The sequence below is a fragment of the Thalassophryne amazonica genome, chromosome 19, assembly GCF_902500255.1.
Source record: "Thalassophryne amazonica chromosome 19, fThaAma1.1, whole genome shotgun sequence".
NCBI lineage: Eukaryota > Metazoa > Chordata > Actinopteri > Batrachoidiformes > Batrachoididae > Thalassophryne > Thalassophryne amazonica.
Window position 1 is genome coordinate 21377757 of NC_047121.1, and position 23031 is coordinate 21400787.

The following is a 23031-nucleotide window of genomic DNA, read 5'->3' on the forward strand; positions in this document are numbered from 1 at the left end:
TCAGGTAATTCACATAAAACATAAAAGGGAGGACAGTAATCTACGTCATTTCATTACTTCCTGTTGTACGTCTAGGCGGAGGCTAAATCCAATTTTTTTCCTCTGCTGCTGTGTGCTTGGCTTTCCATGTGCTCGCACTGTGTTCATATGCGTGAACATGAGCGTGCACAAAGCTGTCGCCGCAGTATCATGCATGCCTGTCCGACCGCGCCCCTACCAACAGCGGGTGGAATGTTTCGTGGTTACCCATTTCATTTTTGGTTTGTGGATTTTCTTCCAGTTTCTACATCTTTCCTGCTATGTGTGAAAGGGCCCTAACACAGAACATCCTCATTTACATACTGCTGTCTACGTCAGTGATTTTCAACCTTTTTTGAGCTGCGGCACCCTTTTTATATTTACAAAATCCTGCGGCACACCACTGTCATGTGTCACGTGTCATGCACCACTAACTCGACTGTCTCTACACGGTGCGTTAGCACGTCAGCAAGACGTGCGGTACAGATATGACGTAACATAGTGTACTATAGTCATGGAGCTGTATATAAGAACTAGAGAGCGCAGTCCCAATGCTGCACACTAAACGAAAACATCCCTTCATGGACAGAGAGAGACATGACGCCTCCTAACCGGGCAAAATATTGACGAAGTCCCCGGATGTTAATGTATTTTCAATGGAGATTCGCGACTGAACACACTCAGAAAAATGCTCGCAAAATACGTGTTAAAATGCCATTTTGTCCTGGATATCGAGCCAGTAAAATTAAATTACATTAAATTATGTCAGGAAAGTATTAAACTTACTCTGACACACACACACATTCTCAAATATTAGTGTTGAAAGTTACACGATCTGTGCTGATAAGCTACGCTGCTCGGCTGAGCTGCTGCTGTGTTCAACGCAGCGCAGCTCCTAAAACCATTACAATACATTTATATACATTATATTTTTACACAATTATCCTTTATTGACCGAGTTTCATTCATGAAGTCAGCAGTGTGTGTGTGCACATCTCTGTGTGTGTGGCAGCACAGCGCGGGTCATTAATCTCATTATTTTAAGGTGAAAAAAAAAAAAAAACTCCCCAGTCTTGTCCAACAATTTTTAGTCACTAACGACAAGAATTTTAACTAGACATTGGTCTAGCAGTGGAAAATATCAACTAGACATAAGTGAAAATAATGATCCGTGTCATTGGGCGACACAGGTACGGCAGGAGACATACAGCTGTTTATCATCCAAATATCACGGACAACGTGACAACAATAACCAAAACCACGTACTTATGGAAGGAAATATTGTCTCCCTTGTTCCTCCGTTTGTGAGTTTGCCAACATGCGCAGCTTTCCGGCATATTCCACCTGTTTCTTGACAAAACTAAGTGAACTTCTATGCACACAAATCACTAACTTGCCCGGAATTAAAATGGCGATCACGCCTCCTTGTCGGCACATGGCTCAGCGCTACTGCGCGCTTTGCTGCCATCTGCTGGAATAAAAGAGCATTACACCATTTGCCACATAATTACAGCACATACACCCGATAATGGTGATATTTGATAATTGCCCACGGCACCCCTGACGATCGATCACGGCACCCTAGGGTGCCGCGGCACCCCGGTTGAGAATCACTGGTCTACGTCATATTACCATCTGCTGTCAATTGCTTAATTATTCTTTGTAATCACCCACAAAGCATTTTCCACCTCAATAACATTTAGAAAGCATCTTAGTAAATTTGGCCCATGAAGTTTTGCCTATGTAATATCCCATAGACAAGTCTAGTGCCTGTTGGAACACTGTCTTTGAAATACTGAACAACAATTACCAAAAGTAGGGAGATAAGCGATGGCCGCTACATCACCAACTACAAGACGAAATACACAAAACTACAATGAACAAGAAATTACAACCGTAATTAAACTAAGGGTAGAACATGTGAATGGGGACTTTTACAAAACTTTACATCTGTGCTCCAAATTACTTATGAACAACTTTAAAAACTGTTTTGAAATCTTTTGAAACCTTTGTAACGCACAAGTTGTGACGATTGCTCCAGAGTCCACATGAAAATGAAGACATCACTTGCTGTGCTACCACCTGCTGAACACTAGCACCTGCTGAATGGTGCAGGAATGTGTAGCAATATCAAATTAGGAATTTTATAATTAAATATGAAGTGTCAAAATTGTTGATAGTGTTCTTGAAATATACACTCAAACCCACCCAGATGTATTTTAGGTATCAGCTATGACTCTACAAGAAAAAATGTGGGGTTACTATTTCCATAACACCTATTGTCATGAGTGAGATGTCTTACTATAGGGAGTACTCCAGGATTGTCCTCAGAAGCCTAGATATCAACTCACCCTCATCAGTCTTAATCCAAAAGTTCAAAAGGTATCTGGGAGAGTACATACAGAACCAAAGCTACAGCAAGTACATGAAGGGATATGTTAGAAGGATTGTGCCACAAGCATTGTGTTAGGTACATGATGACAACTAACACATGCTCCAAGTTCGCTCTACGGTTAGACTATGGATGACTACCAACACAATAAGCCAGTGTCTGGTGACTACTGATCACTAGAGTGGACAGTTAAATTGGTAATTGCAGTCAGTCGGGAGAGAATGAGGGTTTCTACAAAGCAAGATGAGGTATTTGAATGATGGGTGATGTTCTATTGAACCTATATTATTTCCAATGATCAGAGAAACTGAACTGAATGTTTATCCCTCTGGAGTCCAGGGCATAAGTGGCTGTTTTTTGACTACACAGTAAATTTTGCAGAGTAAAATATACTCTGCTGGGATAATATTTGGTCCCAGTCTAAAGTCTAAAGTAAAATACACTCTATTATAGAATAAAATCAGCACCACCACCACTGTGATTTCCATCCACCACTCCTGCCCTGCAATTTTAATGCACACACTTTCTTTCTATACACTAGACAGTGGTGGGTTTGCAGGGCAGGCTGTGGTGCCTGCCACCTGGTGTCTTCTGCCCTGCTTTTTTTTTTCTTTTTTTTTTTCTTTTTTTTTTGTAACTTCAACAATTTATACATTCTTCAGGTACAATTCAAAGTTATTATTATTATTATTTTTTTTTTAGAACAGAAACATCAAGAACATTGAACCCCCACATATATATGGCGTATATAAAACAGTTATAAATGATATACGTACCATAAAAACAGAACATTAGACAAAACTACACACACACACACACACACACACACACACACACACACACACACACACACACCTACATCCGTACATACATACATATATGCATAATGTTATAAAGGGTTACAGTGTATTCCAATTTAATCTTTATAACTTCTTACCATCCTGCTCTATGAACTGTCAAAAGTATATTAGTCTTCCAACGATGACATGGCATTTACCAAAGTAAGAAAAGTGCCCCAAGTCTTATTGAAATTGTCTGTACAGCCTCTAATACTAAACTTCATTTTCTCTAAGTGGATAAAGGACATTAAGTCCTTCAACCACGATTTAGAAGGTGGAGGTTTATGATCCTTCCAGTGGAGAAGGATTCGTTTGCGAGCAACAAGGGAAGAAAAAGCAATAACATTCTTCTCCCTGGTAGAGAAACAGGCAAAGTTATCCAAAAATAGAAATTAAGGGGCTGGGAACCAGGGGTCTATTAAGAGCTCTAGACAACGTATCATAAAAAAGGTCCAGAATTGCCCCAATTTTATACAGGAGAAAAACGTGCGTGTGGTTAGCAGGTGAGAGGGAACATCTGTCACATACGTCACCAGTGTTAAATAGTTTGTTGAGTCTAACTTTTGATAAATGCGTTCTGTGCAAAATTTGAAATTGTATCAATGTCAGGCTAGCACAAGGAGAGGTTGTGTTGACTCTTTCCAAGGCCATCTGCCACCAGTCATCTGAGAAAGTGACGTTAAGTTCTGATTCCCAAGCATATCTAACTGTTAAAAGAGATGGAGATGCAATCATCTTGACCACAGTTGAGATGATTCCATGGGCTGCGCGATGAGATAAAATCGAATCTATAAGTGAGTCTGGCGGTTCATGGGGAAAATGGGGAAAATTATGTTGAGCAAAATTGCGGACCTGGAAATATCTAAATAAGTGAGACTGTGGGAGACTGAATTTAGTTTTAAGAGTATCAAAGGACATGAAGACTTTATCCTCAAAGAGTTGTTTAAAGAAAACTAAGCCCTTTTCCTTCCACAAAGAAAAAACTGGGTCAAGAGTTGAGGGCGTAAATAAAGGGTTATCACAGATGGGCATTAGTGTGGAAGCAGAAGTAATTTTAAATTGGCGTCGAAACTGTCTCCAAATCTTTACTGTAGAAAAAAACTACTGTATTTGAGGTATAATTACTAGGATATGAGTTTAGAGGGGCACAGACCAAAGTTGTTAAAGAGACCGGGCTGCATGAGTGCGCCTCCATTTGGCACCAGTCTGTTTTAGGGGAGCTGTACCACATGCTAATTTTTTTAATATTGGCTGCCCAATAGTACGTCATGAAATTTGGTAGTGCGAGGCCTCCATCACATTTAGCTCTTTGTAGAATTGAAAATTTTGCTCTTGGTGTCTTACCCGCCCAAATAAAAGTCGAGAAGATCCTATCTAATTTTTAAAAAAATGTTTTGGGGAGCAATATTGGCAAACACTGGAAAAGGAATAACATTCTTGGAACCGCATTAATTTTTATTGTGTTGATTCTGCCTAGTAGGGATAAGGGAAGAGCATTCCAAAGTTGGAGATCTGTTTTCACTTCTTTGACTATGCTTGTAATGTTATTTTTTTTAAGTGAGGAAAGATCATGTGAAATATTAATGCCTAAGTAGCGGAAACTAAAAGGGGCTAATCGAAAGGGCAATGTTTGGCTTGGGATCTGTTTTGCCGCAACATTTACAGGAAAACATTCACTCTTTATGAAGTTCAACTTATATCCCGAAAATGAGCCAAATGTTCGCAGAATTGTAAGGATATGATCAATACTAACAGTAGGGTTTGAAATGTAGAGCAGAAGGTCGTCAGCATAGAGTGAGACCCTGTGCTCAATTCCATTTCGATAAATGCCAGTGATTAGTGAAGAGCTTTTGATGGCAATGGACAAAGGTTCAATAGCAATGGCAAATAATAGCGGTGACAGTGGGCAGCCCTGTCGGCAGCCGCGTTGCAAAGGGAAATACTCAGACCGGATGGACTTTGTAGTCACACTTGCAGTAGGAGCATTGTATAAAAGTTGTATCCATGAAATGAATTTCGGACCAAAACCACATCTGTTGAGAACTGTGAATAAATATCCCCACTCTACCCTGTCAAAGGCCTTTTCTGCATCCATTGACACCACCATTTCAGCCTCCTGTTCATGAGAGTTTGAAAGGATAATATTGAGTAACCGACGAATATTTGAAAATAAATGTCGTCCCCCAATGAAGCCAGTTTGATCACTGGAGATTATGCTTGGTAGGCAGGGGTCTAGACGGTTAGCTAAAACCTTAGCTAATAATTTAATATCAGCGTTAAGAAGACTGATGGGTCTTCAATTGCTGCATCCTTCCAGATTTTTGTTACATTTTGGAATAAGTAAAATTGAGGCTTGGGTTAAAGTTAGAGGGAGTATTCCGCGTTCCAGTAAGTCATTAAACATGTCCAACATCAAGGGGGCAAGTTGGTCAGAGAATTTCTTTAGAAAATCAACTGGAAAACCGTCTGGGCCTGGTGCTTTGCCACTTTGCATTAAAGACTGGACTTCATTTAGACAAAGAGGGGAATCAAGGTTTTCCTTAGTTATATTTTTAATCTTTGGGAAATTTAGGTTATCCAGAAAAGTATTCATTTGAGTTTTATTAGGTGGGGCCTCAGACTTGTAAAGATTAGTGTAATATTGGCTGAAAGCCTTATTTATCTCTAATGGATCTTTGGTTATAGTACTTGGGTCTTTATAAATTTGTGTAATAAAATGAGATGAATCCTGTCGTTTCAGTGTCAGTGCCAGCAGCCGACTGGCCCTGTCATCGTGTTCATAATATGAGTTTTGTGCGTCTTAAAAGTGACTCTGCTTTATTTGTGGTGATGATGTCAAATTCAGTTTGGAGCTTTAATCTCTCTATTTGGTGTGAAGAATTAGGAGAATGCTGGTTATCAATTAGCCTGATTGCTTCCAGTAGTTCTTGTTGTCTTTGTTTTCCCTGCTTGTTTAATCTAGCACAATAGGAGATAATCTCACCGGGTATGACTGCTTTGAGGGTTTCCCACAAAAGAGAAGGAGAGGTAGATTCAGATCTATTTGTTTGAATAAATAGGGAAATCTTCTCAGATATAAAGTTGCAAAATGTATCAGAGGATAATAATCCTGTATTGAAACACCATGTTGGACGATTCTAACTTTTGGGAATAAGCTGCATATCTAATAAAAGAGGGGCGTGATCTGAAATGATTATTGTAGAATAGTCACATGATTTCACAGTGGATAGTAGTTTTTTATCTAAAAAATAATAGTCAATCCGAGAGTGAGTTTGATGTACAAGCGAATAAAATGAAAACTCTTTTCTTGTTGGGTGATTATGGCACCACACATCAACACAACCAATTTGGTTCATAAGTGTAATCAGTGTTTTTGCCATCTTCAAGGGAGTCATATTTTTCTGATTAGAGTTATCAAGGGCCGGGTCAATTACTAAATTGAGATCTCGCCAAAAATTAAGTAATGTGTGTTCAGACAAGGAATTAGTGAGAATAAAGTAGTAATAAAACTAGGACAGTCCCAATTCGGGGCATAAACACAGGTCAAAATGACTGGGGTTTGAAGTAACTTGCCAACAGCAATGATATAACACCCATTTGGGTCAGGTAAAATTTGTTCGGGTGAGAACTGCAATCTTTTGTGTATTAATATTGCTGTGCCTCTTGAGCGGCTATTGAAACTTGAATGAAACACTTGTCCAATCCAAGGCTTTCGTAGTCTGGTATGATCACACACGCGCATATGTGTTTCCTGGAGAAAAATTATTTCTGATTTCAGCTGTTTAAGGTGTGAGAAAACTCTTGCTGTTTTTATAGGCCCACCAAGTCCTTTCACGTTTCAGCTTGTAAACCTAATGGAGCCAAGCCCATCCATTAAATTAGAAACAGCTATTTGGATGGTATGACTTTGACAGTATAGAATAAATACTCGTCCAAAAGACTTATTATATAAAGCAGAGATGTAACCGCATGGACATTGCAACAGCGTATATCAGATGTAAGAGCACCAAAAAAAAGACAATAAAAAGACAACAGAGAAAACAGTAAAAACAGAAACCCCCCACGTATATGAACTACAATTAATGCCCGAATTGGCATAAAAGAAAAACGGTTTATACTTTAAACTTGTCCTAAACTCACCTAAAACTCAAACCAAAAAAAGAGAAGGAGAAAAAGATGAGTAAGCAGGAAAAAATTTACAGAACTCTGATTACTCGAAACATAATTTGCTTCCCTTAATTTCTGAGCAGTGTAACACATTTATAAATAGAGCCAACCACACTCTTAGTACCAATAAGGACTCCTCAGAGACACCAGAACTGCAAATTTTGTCCATTCAGTTATTCCTAAAACTTTAAATTTCCACATTATTCGCTTACTTGTGTTGCTCCAAATAAAATCGCTCCGCCTCCTCGGCCGAGTCAAATATGCGTGTCTGTCCGCTTATGGTGATCTTCAGGCGGGTTGGATAAATAACACCGAAGCGTATTCCATCCTTGTAGAGCTGGCTCTTCACTTTGTTGAAACTGGCCCTCTTCTTGGCGATTGTGTGGCTGAAATCTTCGAAAAGCCTGATAAAATGTCCCATATATGTGAGATGTTGCGGTTTTTCTTCGCCCACTGCAACACTCGTTCTCTTTGAATATATTTCTGAAACCGGATGATGAAGGATCGGGATCCTTGAGGCGGCTTCGGAAACGGACTGCAATGAGCGCGTTTGAGCTCATTGTCCAGATCCTGCAAAGCTTCACCGGTCACCTTCTTTAACAGTGTGGATATAAAGAGCCGGGCGTCATTCCCCTCCGTTCCTTCAGGGACACCGATCACACATAGATTCTTTCTTTTGGAGCGCGAAATCAGATTCTCCATGGACTGCTGAAGTTTCTCATTCACCCGCATAGCGGTCTCCAGTTGTGATTTTAGCGTCGTCACATCCTCCTCCAAAGCGACGATTCCGTCTGAGTGAGCGGTGAGCGCCGTCTCCATGGCGGTGATGGTAGCGGTGTGAGAAGTTACGGTCTCTGTGATAGTTTGAAGTGAGGCTTGGATTGGAGCCAAAGCAACATTCACGGAGGCGGTGAGCTCACTGGTTACACTCTTATGAAGTTTCTGTAGCTCTTCAACCAACATGTTCAATGTTAGCGGCTCCACATTAGCAGCTACGTCGTTAGCCATCTTGCTAGCCTCTCTGTCTTGTGTGCTAAAGTGCTGAGTTAGCTGAGGTTGGTTTTTCCCATGACTGCTGTGAGATTTACTCATTCTGGTGTCCGTTATAGTGCGATGCGAATTCTTGTGGTTTAAGAGATAAAAATATTGTCAAATTAAGCGTGTCATCAAAAAGAAAAATGCTTCAGTATTAGGGAGCAATTCGAGTGCGTCTGCTCACACCGATGCCATAACCGTAACTCCCTCCTGCCCTGCTTTTAATGCAACACTTAATCTTTGCTCACTTAGGGGGTCGCACACAGCAAGGGAAATTAATTATAACAACTATGGTGGGGTTGGTAGGTAGGGTGAGTGCAGCATGTGGGGTTGGCCCCGAATGGCTGCGGATGTCTGGGGCTCTGGGGTGGGGGTCTGCCTTGCCAGTTCTGCCATGGTCCCCGGGCCCTGCTCTGGGGCTTTGGGGCCCGGGGTCCCGCGGCCCGTTGGGGGGGTGGGTGGTGGCAGTGGGGCATGGGGGATGCGCTGGGGGGGCGACGGCTGCTGCGGGGTTGGGGGCCATGGTCTCCGTGGGATGGTGCCCCGCTCTTGCTCGGGCAGTCTCCTGGTCTTGGGCTTTGGTGTTTGGGATGGGGCCCATGGAGGGGTCCTGCTGGCTGTGCTGGGGGAGCTTGGGTGTCATGGGGGCCTCGTGCTTCGTGGCCCCAGGGGTTGGGCCTCGTCTCTTGTCTGGGGGCCAGATCCCGCCCTCATATGGCTCGGTGGTCCCTGCCTGTGTTTCGGATTCGGTTGCGGTGGCTCCTTTGCCCCCCATCCTTGCCGCCGCTCACTCCCGCGTTTGGGGGCTGTGGCCCTGGTGGTGTGCTTCTGCAGTCCCCCCCATTGGTGGGCTCTGCCGGAGCCCTGTGTGCTTTCCTTGGGTATGGGGCTGCTCCCCGTGCCTCCCTGGGGGGAGGGGGTGTAGGGGGTGCATTCCAGCGCTGCCAGCCTGCTCCCCTGTTGGTTCGTCGTCTGCCCCGGTGGCTATGGGGGCTGCCCTTCCTGGCCCCTGTGCCCTTCCACTGGCCTTTCGTCCTGGTTTCTCCTGGGGCCCCACGTCCTGGGCCCATCGCCATCATTGCTCGCAGCCGGCCGTATGGCTTCGATGCGCCGGAGTGGTCCATGTCATATGGTAAGGTTCTGTACTTTAGTCTTGGCCCAACATACCAGCCACAGTAGTGATCGGATATTTAGCTGTGATCTGGGTCTCCATGTGTGGATGGTTGCGTGTTTGTGGCCATCACCACAATTCGGTTTTGGGTGCTGTCAAAGGGATTAACACTCTGGTGTCCTAGATTGGATGCTCTCTAATTAGACAATATTAATGCTCACTAATTAGACAACAGACTGTTGCTGTCACTGTTTGTTCATATGTGGTTGTTTGTCCTGGTAGGTTGTATGGTTGAGGCCCTGTCTCCTCGGTGTCTCACGTCACAGTTATTGCCTTCACCACTCGTCATTCGTTCTTGTCTGTTTTCGTGTTGTTTTGGTGGTCCGCCCTTCCTGATAGAAGTTGTCGGTTAGCTTTGAGTAGGACGTTGAAGGCTGATCGGGATGGGCGGATGCAGGTCTTTCACACACACACACACACACACACACACACACACACACACACACACACACACACACACACACACACACACACACACACACACACCACGTTCACTCAGCACTACATACCTTCTGTCTACACTACACAATAATCACGGTACATGCTTCAGCATCTTCAGCAACCAAATACTTGGGTTGGTGATCATTTTTGATTGGTTTGGGGCATACATTTTTCCACCAGTGATAAAGAGGAAGTTGTTTGTTTTGCCTTGCAATTGCTTCAGTAAGAGCGGAGACAAAAAGGACAGACAGACTCCTGTCTGCTGTGCGTTCCGCACAAAATCCCAAGCAAACATGACCATAATATTCAGGAATAAGCATGGCGTAAATTATTAATCACGATTCAAGTTTTACTGATCCTATCAACACAATTTAAAAATTGGCATATTTTGAAGTTCGTACTTTCAACACACATTCCAAAGGAGACTCAGACTCTGGTGTATTTGATGGTATGTCATCTTAATTCGGTCATGTGACTTTCTACGTTAGTTGACTCCAGAGGGTTAAAAGAGATCAATTTGGAATGTTGCTTAGATTGACGAGGAGATTCTTCAAAGTTCAGAAAAGTCTTACCTTCATGGCGAGTACTTGTTGCTCATTATGAAAAGGATGGCCTTCTGCAAACTCAGACAGTTTGGTCCCTATCCATCTGTCCACCTCTTCCATCTGCATTAGTTGCTTCTCCCACAACTCTAACCCCACCTGGAGGTTGTCCATGTGGATATCTGTCTTCTCAGTCACCTACCAACCACAAATAACAATGTTCAGTCAATCTGAATAGTGAATGGCTCCAATCAAACACTCAATAACTGGACTGCACTACTTATTTTCACACATGCAAAGTTCTTTCTCTTACTGTATGTGATGCTTTGTGATGTGGAGCTACTATAATCTCTGTGTAGAATCCAAAGCAATGATAGATAAAATTGAAAGTTACTGATCAAATTTGGTTTGAACGCTTAACAATATTACACTTTGCGGGTCAGATACATGACAAATTTCACCACAATTGTATGTTTTATAGCAAAAGCACCGCATGTTGCACAGACATGTTTGATATATATATATAAAATACAAAAATTTAGAGATCATGTCAAGCTCAATTTGTTCTTCACTTTCTTCTTTATTAATCAAATAATTGTGGATGGAATAGATTCAGCGTGTAAGGAAACAGAAAACAAGTCATGATATCTGTTCTCTCTGTAGGTTGCACCCAGTGGTGTCAAAAGTACACATATTTGTTACTTAAGTAGAAGTATAGATACTGCAGTTTAAAAACACTCTGGTAAAAGTTGAAGTATCAACTTGACCTCTTTACTCAAGTAAAAGTGAAAAAGTATGTGCTCCAAAACCTACTTAAAGTATAAAAGTATAAAGTAACCTTTAAAAAAAAAAAAGGTAGATGCCACTATATGAATTGAAAGCTTAATTTAAAAACTGATTCGTTCTACATGTGGCCCAAGACCCAAAACCCAAAATTACCCCCAACACCACCTGCACAAAAATGTTTCAATTCTAGAAGCTCTGAAATGCAATCTGGGACTATTCCAGACAATAAACTGCAGTGAGTGCAGCATCCATTTAGTGAAGGGGGAAAAAAAAAACAAAAAAAACACAAATTTCCTTATTCAAATTCATTCCAGTAGTATTCTGCTCTTACTAGGATGTAGCAGTTTTCTAGTTTGGCAGATAGTTCTGGAGGAAATCACTGAAGAAATTAACACAATGAAAATATGGTTTGACCGAAACAAACTCATTAAATAAGACAGGGATGAAGTGGAGGTATAAGAATCACTAGGTGTTCACAGAAAACACTCATTTATTTATGTATGTATTTATTTACGTATGTTCATTGTTAGTTGCTTTTATATTTTCTGTTGTGTTTCTATTCAGGTTCTTTTTGCCTCTTTCTCTAGAATTGTATATAATAATCATTAGATTATTAATATATAAACAAAAATAAATTTAAGAAATATTACAATTTGAAAACAAATGCACTCGAACGTGATGAGAGCTGCAACTGCATAATGCTAAGTTTTAACATTGAAAATGCCATAGACATGCTAACGCGTTAGCATCGCTCCCGTTTTTAAGTTATAAAATACATCCATCAACTGTTTCAGAAGACCATAACAGGTCGGTTTAACATAGAAAAGGTAAATAATACTCACATAAGTATGCTCTTTAGGGTTTTAGCGGGGGAAAATTAAGCGAAAGAAAGAAAGAATAAACGAAGCAATGGTCGTAGCATTGCTTCAATCTGCGAACTACTGCTTCGATTGGTTCACGGTTCACAGCAAAGCCGTGCTGCAGAAAAGTTGATTACAGGCGCACATGACGTGAAATATACATATAAACATTAAACTGAAGCCAAAAGTAACGAGGCTGTTTGTTTTAAAAATGTAAGGAATAGAAAGTACAGATACTTGTGTGAAAATGTAATGAGTAGAAGTCAGAAGTAGGCAGAAAAATAAGTAATGGAGTAAAGTATAGATACCTAAAAAGCGTACTTAAGTACAGTAACGAAGTATTTGTACTTCGTTACTTGACACCTCTGGTTGCACCATGCAATAGGTTCAGTTCAGGGAAAACTATATAAACGTGACTTTCTGCAATCATAACTGTCATTCACTTTTGCTGCAATAACCTCACAAAATCTCTTGAAGATGAAAATTTGTTCAGACAAATGAAAATACAGCTTTGACTAACTTGTTGCTGTTTATAAATTTCCATCTCATATTCAGTTTTTTCAAAAAACAGGACAAAATTATGACACAAATTTGAAATTCTGTTATTGTTGTTTTAGCAATTCATCATTGTTTGATATCTTTGCAGGTGAATAAAAGTCCAAGTGAGGTGCAACTCAGTTGAAATCCATGATCCACTGCAGGTGGATCACTGACTTCCTGTCCAACAGGAGGCAGCATGTGGAGCTGGGAGGACAAATCTCCAATACATGGTCCATCAGCACTGGATACCCCCAAAGCTGCATTTTTCTCCTCTACTCTTCTACCTGTATGCCAACAGCTGCACCTCCAGTCACCAAGCTGTAAAGCTCCTGAAGTTCACAGACGATCCAACCCTCACCTGACTTATCTCTGATGGGGAGGAGTCAGCCCACAGATGTGAGATTGATCACCTGGTGTCCTGGTGCAAACAGAACAATCTGGAGCTCAATACCCTCAAGACAGTGGAGATGGTTGTTGATGTCAGAAAGAACCCAGTCCTGGCCAACCCCATCACCCTGTGTGATGCTTCACTCATCATTGTGGAGTCCTTCCATTACCTGGGGATCACCAGCACCCAGAACCTAAAGTGGGAGCTGAACATCAGCTCTCTCATCAAGAGAGCAAAACAGAGGATGTACTTTTTGCGGCAGCTGAGGAAGTTTAACCTGCCAAAAGCAATGATGGTGAACTTCTACACTCCCATCACTGAGTCCATCATCTCCTCCTTCATCACCTGGTATGCTGCTGCCACTGCTAAGGACAGGAGCAGACTGCAGCATATCATTCACGCAGCAGAGAAGATGATCGACTGCAATCTGCCATCACTACAGGACCTGTACATCTCCAGGGCCCTGAGGTGAGCAAGGAAGATAGTGGCCGATAACTCTCACCCAGGATACAAACTTTTTTCATCCTCACTTCTGGCAGATGGCTGAGATCCATCAGGACAAAACCTCAAGACACAACACAGCTTCTTTCCATCCACAGCTAGACTAATCAAAAATACCAGAGACCCCCATTTACCCTGCCCCACCTACACTTCCAGACACTAGATTGTCATCCCTCCACTGAAAGGTACTGTACATCTGCACACCAATCACAATCACATTGTTTGCACAGTCCCATCCCACTACCTTATATTTATTTAACAATGTACATAGTTTTGCCTATTTGACTATATGACTCTTTTACATCTTACAGAAGTTTTTTTTTTTCCTTTTCTTTTTTTATTGTTGTTTATGCACCAATAACACATGATCAAATTCCTTGTATGTGAGAACTTACTTGGCAATAAATTTGATTCTGATTCTGAAGTCTTTAGGGTCCTGGTGATGCCTGTCTTGTTGTATGGTTGTGAGACTTGGGTCATAACCAGTGACCTAAGGTGACGGGTGGATGTTAAAGTGTTTTCATAGGATCCTTGGGTACCATTGGAATGACTTTGTAACAAACAATCAGTAACTGAGAGGGTCTATGATGAGGAGTATCACTTGCATTGTGAAGGAGTGTCAGCTCCGACATTTTGGCCATGTGGCCCTTTTCCCTGTGCATGATCCAGCACGCATTTGCCTGAGTGCTGGGGACCCCAGCAGCTGGAGAAGACCAAGGGGCTGTCCACGATTCACCTGGCTGAAGCAGATAGATGGGTAATTTAGAGATGAGGGAATGGACTAGTTGTCTGTCTGTGCATTTTCCAACCAGGACCCAGGGCAGTTCTGTGGTGTTGTGGATGCAGCAAAGCGCAGAACCAGCACATTCTCCCAGACATGACTTGACTTGTTTTATCCATTTTCCTCAATAACAGGGTGATTCTTTAACTACGGGCACTACTGGCCTTGTAAATGTAATTTCCACCACACCATTGCCTTACAATATAAAGCGCCTTGGGGCAACTGTTTGTTGTGATTTGGCGCTATATACATGTGCTCTGATGTCACTGTTTATCTCCATAGAAACTACCCAAACAATGTTTCATACAAACTGTTTAGGGACATTACAGTGTTGTGGTGGAAATTACGGCAATAGTGTGGTACAACTACATTTTATTTTAAAAAAAATCACAACAGTTGTATGACATTGAATACCCCAATTATGTTTTGATTATTTTACTGATATTTTATACAGAGATATTTTAAAACATTAGAAAAAATGTTTCTTTACCATTCATTTTTATCATTGAAGATCAAAAGTCTGGGTGTGGGACAAGCACAAAACGGTAATATTTGCATATAATGATGCTGAAAAAAGGTGAAAAAGTCATCATAGACTACTAGAACAAATTTCTTAACACACTTTCATTGTAAAGATAACTATAAAAGTGTGAAATGTCCCCTTTTTTCTGTTTTTCATACAATATGATCAAAAGACATAATAAGTGCCCGTAGTCTAAGAATCACCCAACAACTAATTCTAGGAGTCTCAGTTGAAAGAAGTTTTTTAGGCTATGTTATAGAAGTTCAATGTTCTACAACTAGATGAAGGTAATGAAAAGTAAAGTTTAACTAAATGTTTCTGTTGCTGAATATTACTACCTTGAGCTACAATGCACAGCATATTTCAAGTGTACATTGTACTATATTCTCTAGACCAGGGGTGGGCAATCATGTGCCATGAAGGGCCAAAGCACTGCAGGTTTTCCTTGCTACCAGTCACCTCAGCAGGTGATTTCATTAATGATCAGGTGTTTCAGCAGGTAATTTCAAGACGACCAGGTGTTTATGTTCAAGGTAGAAGCTCATCAGCAACCCACCTGCTGAGGTGATTGCTTGCAAGGAAAACCTGCAGTGTCTTGGCCCTCGTTGCCCACCCCTGCTCTAGACCATGATGAAATTCAATAAAACTTTAAATGGAGTGAATTTCTACTGTACTTTTCCATCTGACATAGAGTTCAAAACACTACAATAAACCTCCAGATTTGCTGAGATGCTCACATCTAGCCAGTTGTCCATCAGTGTGTCGGCCTCTGCTTCAAATGGAGCCTCACTGCAGTCTGGAATCTTCTTCAGATGGGTCTGCAGCTGTGTGCAAACAGTCTTCAGCTCATCCATATTTTCCCCAAGACCAGCCAGCATCTTCTTTATATCATGGGCCTGCACAAGCATACAGATGTGAACATGCAGTACACCTGAATCCACAGTTGAAACATATATCTGCTATCCACTAGTCTAAGTGACTTGTTGCCCAATGGCCTCATCTGTCTGTTTTTACACCGCATGCCCTTCCTGACTCAACTCCACATTATATGGAGAAATGTGGCAGGGGTGGGGTTTGAACCAGGAACCTTCTGCACTGAAACCAAGCGCACTAACCACTTTGTCATAGTCTTGACTAAAATGTTAGTTTTAGTCATCTGGTTTATTTCAATTTTGGCCGAGTAACTATAAGGTTTAGTCAACTAAATGTTCTGTAGATTGAATTGACTATGACTAAATATGCTGTCAACCTTAACACTGCACTGTGAACGTGATTTTGTAGATTCACCTTGGCTATGAGTCTCTGCAGGTTGTCTTTGCCCATGTATGATGTGTGATCACTGATCTCCTGCTCTGCTCTCTGTATAGTGCATGACAGATGATTACGACAACTCTGGAACTTCTTTAGAAGATCCATCAGGATGCTGCACTGCTCCTTCCTGCAACAAAGGACAAAGATAACACTGGTGTTGGTGGTGGTGGTGGTGTGTGTGTGTGTGTGTGTGTGTGTGGGGGGGGGGGGGTTCTTAAGCTGCAGGTTTTTGGTTTTGTGTCACCCATGGCTGTGGATGGCAAAACACGTTGACAATTGATAGCACAGATATCTAACAGAACTGAAAGAGAAGATATGTCAGATGTTTCAAACCATAAGCTGTGTCATGAATGTGGAGTAATATTTATATTTAACCCTGTATTGTCTCACATATTTTCAGTCTACTATGTTCTTACAAACTAAATAATACCATTTGTATATATATATATATATATATATATATATATATATACACACACACACACACACACTGGGGGAAATAAGTACTTGATCAACTATCAATTTTGCAGGTTTTCCCACCTACAAAAAATGGAGAGGTCTGTCATTTTTATTGTAGGTACACTTCAACTGTGAGAGACAGAATATATATATATATATATATATATATATATATATATCCAGAAAATCAGACTGTATGATCTTTGAATAATGAATTTGCTTTTTATTTCATGAAATAAGTATTTAATCCCCTAGAAAAACAGACCTTAACAATTGGAACAGAAGCATTTGTCTGCCATTACAGAGGTCAGACGTTTCCTGTCATTCTTGACCAAGTTTTCACATGCTGCAACAGGGATTTTGGTCCACTCCTCCATACAGATCTTCTCCAGATCTTTCAGGTTTGGAGTATTCAGCTCCCTCCAAACCCAAAGAAGTTTGGGTTTGGAGACAGGTCAGGCCACTCCAGGACCTTGAAATGCTTCTTACAGAGCTACAACTTAGTTGCCCTGGCTTTGTGTTTGGGGTTATTGTCATGCTGGAAAAGCCAGCCAATGCTCTTACTGAGGGAAGGAGGTTGTTTGCCAAACTCTCACAATACATGACCCCATCCATCTTCCCTTTACTATGGTGCAGTTGTCCTGTCCCCTTTGCAGAAGAGCGCCTCCAGAGTATGATGTTTCCATCTCCATGCTTCATGGTTGGGAGGGTTTTCTTGGGGTTGTTCTCATCCTCTAAACATGCAAGTGGAGTTGATTCCAAAAAGCTCTATTTTGGTCTCATCTGACCACATGACCTTCTCCCATGCCTCCTCTGGATCATCCAGATGGTCACTGGTGAACTTCAAACGGGCCTGGACATGTGCTGACTTGAGCAGGGGGACCTTGCTGCCCTGCAGAATTTTAAACCATGACAGCATCATGTGTTATGAATGTAGTCTTTGTGACTGTGGTCCCAGCTCTCTTCAGGTCATTGACCAGGTCCTCCAGTGTATTTCTGAGCTTTCTCAGAATCATCCTTACCCCACAAAGTGAGATCTTGCATCATAGAATCCCAGACCAAGGGAGACTGACAGTCATCTTGCGTTTCTTCCACTTTCTAATAAATAATTATAACAGTTGTTGTCTTCTATCAAGCTGCTTGCCTGTTGTCCTGTAGTCCATCCCAGCCTTGTGCAGGTCTACAGTTTTGTCCTTGATGTCCTTAGACAGCTTGTTGTTCTTGGCCATGGTGGATAGTTTGGAGTGTGATTGACTGAGTGTGTGGACAGGTGTCTTTTATACAGGTAACAAGTTCGGACAGGTGTAATTAATACAGGTAAAGAGTGCAGAATAAGAGGGCTTCTTAAAGAAAAATTAACAGGTCTGTGAGAGCCAGAATTCTTGCTCATTGGTAGGGAATCAAATAATTATTTCATGCAATAAAATGCAAATTAATTACTTAAAAATCATACAATGTGATTTTTTTTTTTTTAGATTCTGTCTCTCACAGTTGAAGTGTACCTAAGATAAAAATTACAGACCTCTCCATTCTTTGTAGGTGGGAATTCCAAAATTGACAGTGGATCAAATATTTATTTCCCCCACTGTCTATCATCAAACTGCAGTTTGAGGCCTCCTGTGAGAATGAAATGGTCAGATGTTTTTCTCAAGTTGTAGCATGATCAGCAGATCATGCGAGATTTGGATGATCTGCAGCAGACCAGAAAGTGGCCAGGTGATGGCTGAAAGTCTCTAGAGGACACTTTTGAAAAGTAGCCATATTCCACAGACTATAAATGACACAGTAGAGGTAAAACAAACACACAAACACTTTATAGTTGAGCAGTCCATCAGAAGTTGAGTCTCTCACATTCCAAAAACAGTCATTGAACATTAACTTCAAAGAATAAGCTCTATATAAAATTTTAAGATGGTTTAACTTAAAATGTGACAGAACAATTGTAAAACTGAGACACTGTTTTTGTTGCCAGGTGACTGATAACAACATAGTGGGCCCTAATTTCCAACAGCCACAAAGAAGCACACAGAGCTATGTATTATTACTAATTTCCATCAGATGCCCATTGGCTTAACACCCAGTCCTCATGGTTTGTCATCTGTTGTGCCTCGTGTGTGTTTGTCTAAAAATACGTAGCGGTCTGGCACTGTGCTGGAGTGCTGATGTTATCCATCACCAAGAAGATGTTTGCATGTCAGACCAGTTTTTTTGCTGGTCCATGACACAAATAAAATGTCCAGTGCTGTGCATTTCTTGAATTTAAAGAGTGCAACACTCAGACACATCTTACATAAGGAGGTTCATGCATTTGCACACTGCTTTTACACACAACAAAAACAAACTGAGAACAACCTTTAAACAAAAAGTAAACAGGGAAAAATACAAAACCTCAACATACTGCCTTATTGCTTCAGCTCAGGGAGCTTTGGTGGCTGCTTTCCTCGAGTACAGGGGTATTCAACTGATTCCACCTGCTCAAAGTGATGTTAATCAGTGAAATCACCTGGTGGAGTGGGTAGTTGCAAAGAAAACCTGCACCCTCTCTGCCCTTTCTGGAATGAGTTGAATACCCCCACAGGCAGGTAGCACAGACCATCCCAATTTACACCAAGCATTAAAATACGTCTCCTATGCAGATTATACATAGATATCATTTTAACCTGATTACATTAACACCTGTCATGAATACATCTACAGTGACCAGATTGACATTTGATTGGGATGTGATCATTCTATCCAGCACACATCACAGTTCCTCTGGTTTTCAGAGTTCCAGAACGTAACCATAACAAATGTAGCCTTTCTTGATGTTTGTTTGCTTTTTAGCATGCAGGAAGAAGTCATCTTCAACTGCTGGAACACTGAAGACATTTACTTAAGGTGGGGTCAGTTGCACCACTGTCCAGAAGATGATGTTGATGTGGGAACACAGTAAAGGCTGATAACCTTCATAAACCTACATATGTACCATCAAGCAAAGCCTTCCAAGGGTGATATGCAGAAGAATTATATAGAATTTATGTTATATCCACAACACTGAAGATAAACCTAAGTAATTTGCAAGTAGCGCCCCCACCTTTTATGTGATCTATAGTTAGCAGAGGTGGGATGAAGTTACTGTCAAGTCATTCTCAAGTCATCAATCTGCAAGTCCCAAGTCAAGTGTCAAGTCAGCTTGCAAACAATTGGTGGTTATTATGACTTGAGACTTGACTTGGGACCTGCTGATGCATAACTTGAAAGTGACTTGATGGTGATTTCGTCTCACCTCTGACAGCTAGTTATAATGACATGAACATACCACAAATACACCTGCACCTGCAACCATGAAGACAGAGGCCAAACACACCTGTCTGTCAGAGCTCTTCGAGTCTCCTCCCATTGGGTCTCAAGCTCCTGTAGAATAGTTTCATCTCCTCCTTTCTCTTGAATTTCACAGAGGCTCTGAAGCTCTGAGTGCTGGGCCTCAAGTTGGCCATCCAAATCAGATAAAACTCGTAACCTGGCAAATACAACATACTGATTTTCTATTATGAATTCAGAAATCACACAAGCAAATTAATTCCAATTTTCACTTCAGATGTTTTAATTTATATAGCCCCAAATTGAAAAATGTCTCAGTGAGCTTCATGCACAACATAGAATACCCTACATTGTTGGAATTCTCCATAGAATGAGGAGCACTCCATGGATTGAAAAGCAGTGCCAAAAGATCAGAGAAACATAATAAGATAACTGTTACTGTTTAACTTGAAACACACCAAATGCAAATAAATGCAAATGATAAATAATGATTTTGCACAATATAACCCATTCAAAACCAATATACCTATAATGGAAAGCAGAAACAAAGCTGGACTGGGGCAGTCAACACACCTTTGCTGCACAGCAGGTATGGTGGGATCTTTCAGGCCTTGAGTTTCAACAGTATCCTGTATCGTCTGCAACTCTACATGCAATGTCTTCTTCCTGAGGTCCAGAGACTTCCCCTGTGTCTCCCTCTTGTTGCTCTGCTGCTGGTTTGCCAGTGCACTGTCAGCTTCTGCCAGCTTTATCACCAAGACACACACCATGTCCAGGCAGGAGGCTGGGTCACCATTCCTGGTGACTGTCATCCTGGCTCCCTGAAGAAGCACGTCCAACTGTGGTGCTTTTGCTTTCAGACTGTCAATGCTCTGCCTGATTAAAGTCAGGTTGGAGCGGCACTCCTGTTGTTGCATAGCATCACTGCATGGTGCACCTTGGACGCCCAAGATGTCTTCATCCACAGTGCGCAGTGACATAAGGAAGCGGTCGAGGGCACGAGCTGCTGCCTCGCTCTTCTGGACCTGCTGCCGGAGCTGATCAAGACTGGATCGGTGGGCCTCAACCTCACGCGACAGAGGGAAGGAGTCTCTGGGGTCCAGATTGCTGGATTTAGAGTCCAGCCGAGACAGTTGGTCCATCTCACTTTGGATATTATCATCAAGTTCCTATAACAAAAGGAGGCAACATTTAAAATAGGATGAGTCATTGCATCCAGGATAGGTGGACTGTGTTGTAATCAAAATGTCCACAGCCTCACTATGATAAAACATACAAAAATAATAGTAGAATTCTGTGTAACTGTTTATTTGCCACAAATTCTGAGCATATGAAACTTCCAATTATTAGATACAGTAAGGACTTAGTAATTGGACAATTGCACAGTTGTTGTAATTTTGCCTAATCAAGATATGTTTATAGTGTAGAGTTTTAGCTTTAATTCAAGGGTTTTAACAAAGCTATCACATTAGCCATTTAGGAATTACAAGCATTTGCATACATCGCTCCTCCATTTTTCATGCCCATAGGTAATTGGACAAACTAAGTAAAATGGGATAGTCTGAGTATTTGTGGGATCCCCAACAAGTTGCTGGACATCACAGCCAGGCTATATGCACAGGTACTTTGGCTGCCGTGCCGTGTGGAGTCAGAATTCTCTGACTTCTTCCCAGTGAATAGCGGCAGTTGTCAGGGATGTGTTCTGGATCCCACACTGTTCAATGCTTTCATGGACTGGGTGTTGGGCAGGGTTGAGGAAACAAGCAGCTTAGGTGCCTTTGTTGGAGATGAAAGTTTGGTAACCTTGACTTTGTTGTCAATGCTGTGATCTTTGATATGTGATTGAAATCAAAGGATAACATGATTGTAGCACTTGAGAACTAAGTGACCGTCTAATCGCAAGCAGTCTTGGGAGTGCCTGGATCAAGACTTGGGTCCAGGCTTTCAATGAAGAAGTGTAGTGACATTCATGGCTCTGGTTCCTCAGCCTTTGAGATCAAGAGACATCTTGGAAGAGTTTGTGGAGTCATGACGTTACTGGACAGAGGTATTTGGAAATGCTGATATCTTTGCAGGTGAAGGAAGATCCAAGTCTTTAGGGTCCTTTTGCTTCTTGTCATACTGTATGTGTGTGAGATTTGGATACTAACTAGTGACTTAAGGTGACAATTAAATATCTTTGTTAGGTTCTTCAGAGGATCCTTGGCTACCACTGAAATTACTTTGTGTCAAATGAACTCTTACTTCAGGAGACTCATATGAGAAGTATCACTCGCATTGTGAAGGAACATCAACTACAACATTTTGACCATGTGGCACATTTCTCTGTGCATGATCCAGCATGCAGGTCCCTCAGTGCTGAGGACCCAGATAGCTGGAGAAGGCTAAGGGCACACCCATGTTTCACCTGGCTGTGACAAATAGATGATTACTTTCAAGAAGTGGGGTGGACCATTATTTTGGGGTGGTTGCTATTCAAGTCCCAAGGCACTGCTGTACTGTGGTGACATATGGCACCACTGCATGCTCCCAAACATGGTATCTTTTCAGCAGTAGATAGCAATAATAAAAATAATAATAATTATAAATTGTATTTGCATTGCACTTTACATTTCAGCAATCTCAAAGTGCTACAGAACATAAAAACAATTAAAATCAAAGCAAATAAAAATGATCAAGGTCAAGAAGAAACTATAAAATATATTTAGCAAAATGCTTTTTTAAAAAGATAAGTTTTTAAGTTTTGTTCAAAAGCATCTATAGTCTGTGGGGCCCTCAGGTGGTCAGGGAGGGCGTTCCACAGCCAGGGAGCTTGGTTCTGGGGGCTTGGAGGGTGTTGTGGTTGCAGAACGGAGGGTGCGTGAGGCGGTCTGGGGGTGAGGAGTTCCTGGAGGTAAAGGGTAGCATGTCCGTGAGGAAGGAGACAGTGTAAAAGCCATCACTTGACCCAGCTATCTTAGCTAATTATAGGCCA

General features: G+C 41.5%; 1 protein-coding gene across 1 annotated transcript in view; it reads right to left on the reverse strand.

Moving 5' to 3' along the window:
* The window catches only part of syne2b (spectrin repeat containing, nuclear envelope 2b), a 498820-nt gene that overhangs the window by 341367 nt on the left and 134422 nt on the right, over positions 1-23031 (reverse strand). The window contains 5 exon segments of the mRNA XM_034159894.1: positions 10636-10803; positions 15722-15880; positions 16272-16422; positions 20104-20256; positions 20631-21226. Of these exon segments, the coding sequence (XP_034015785.1) occupies positions 10636-10803; positions 15722-15880; positions 16272-16422; positions 20104-20256; positions 20631-21226 (1227 nt within the window).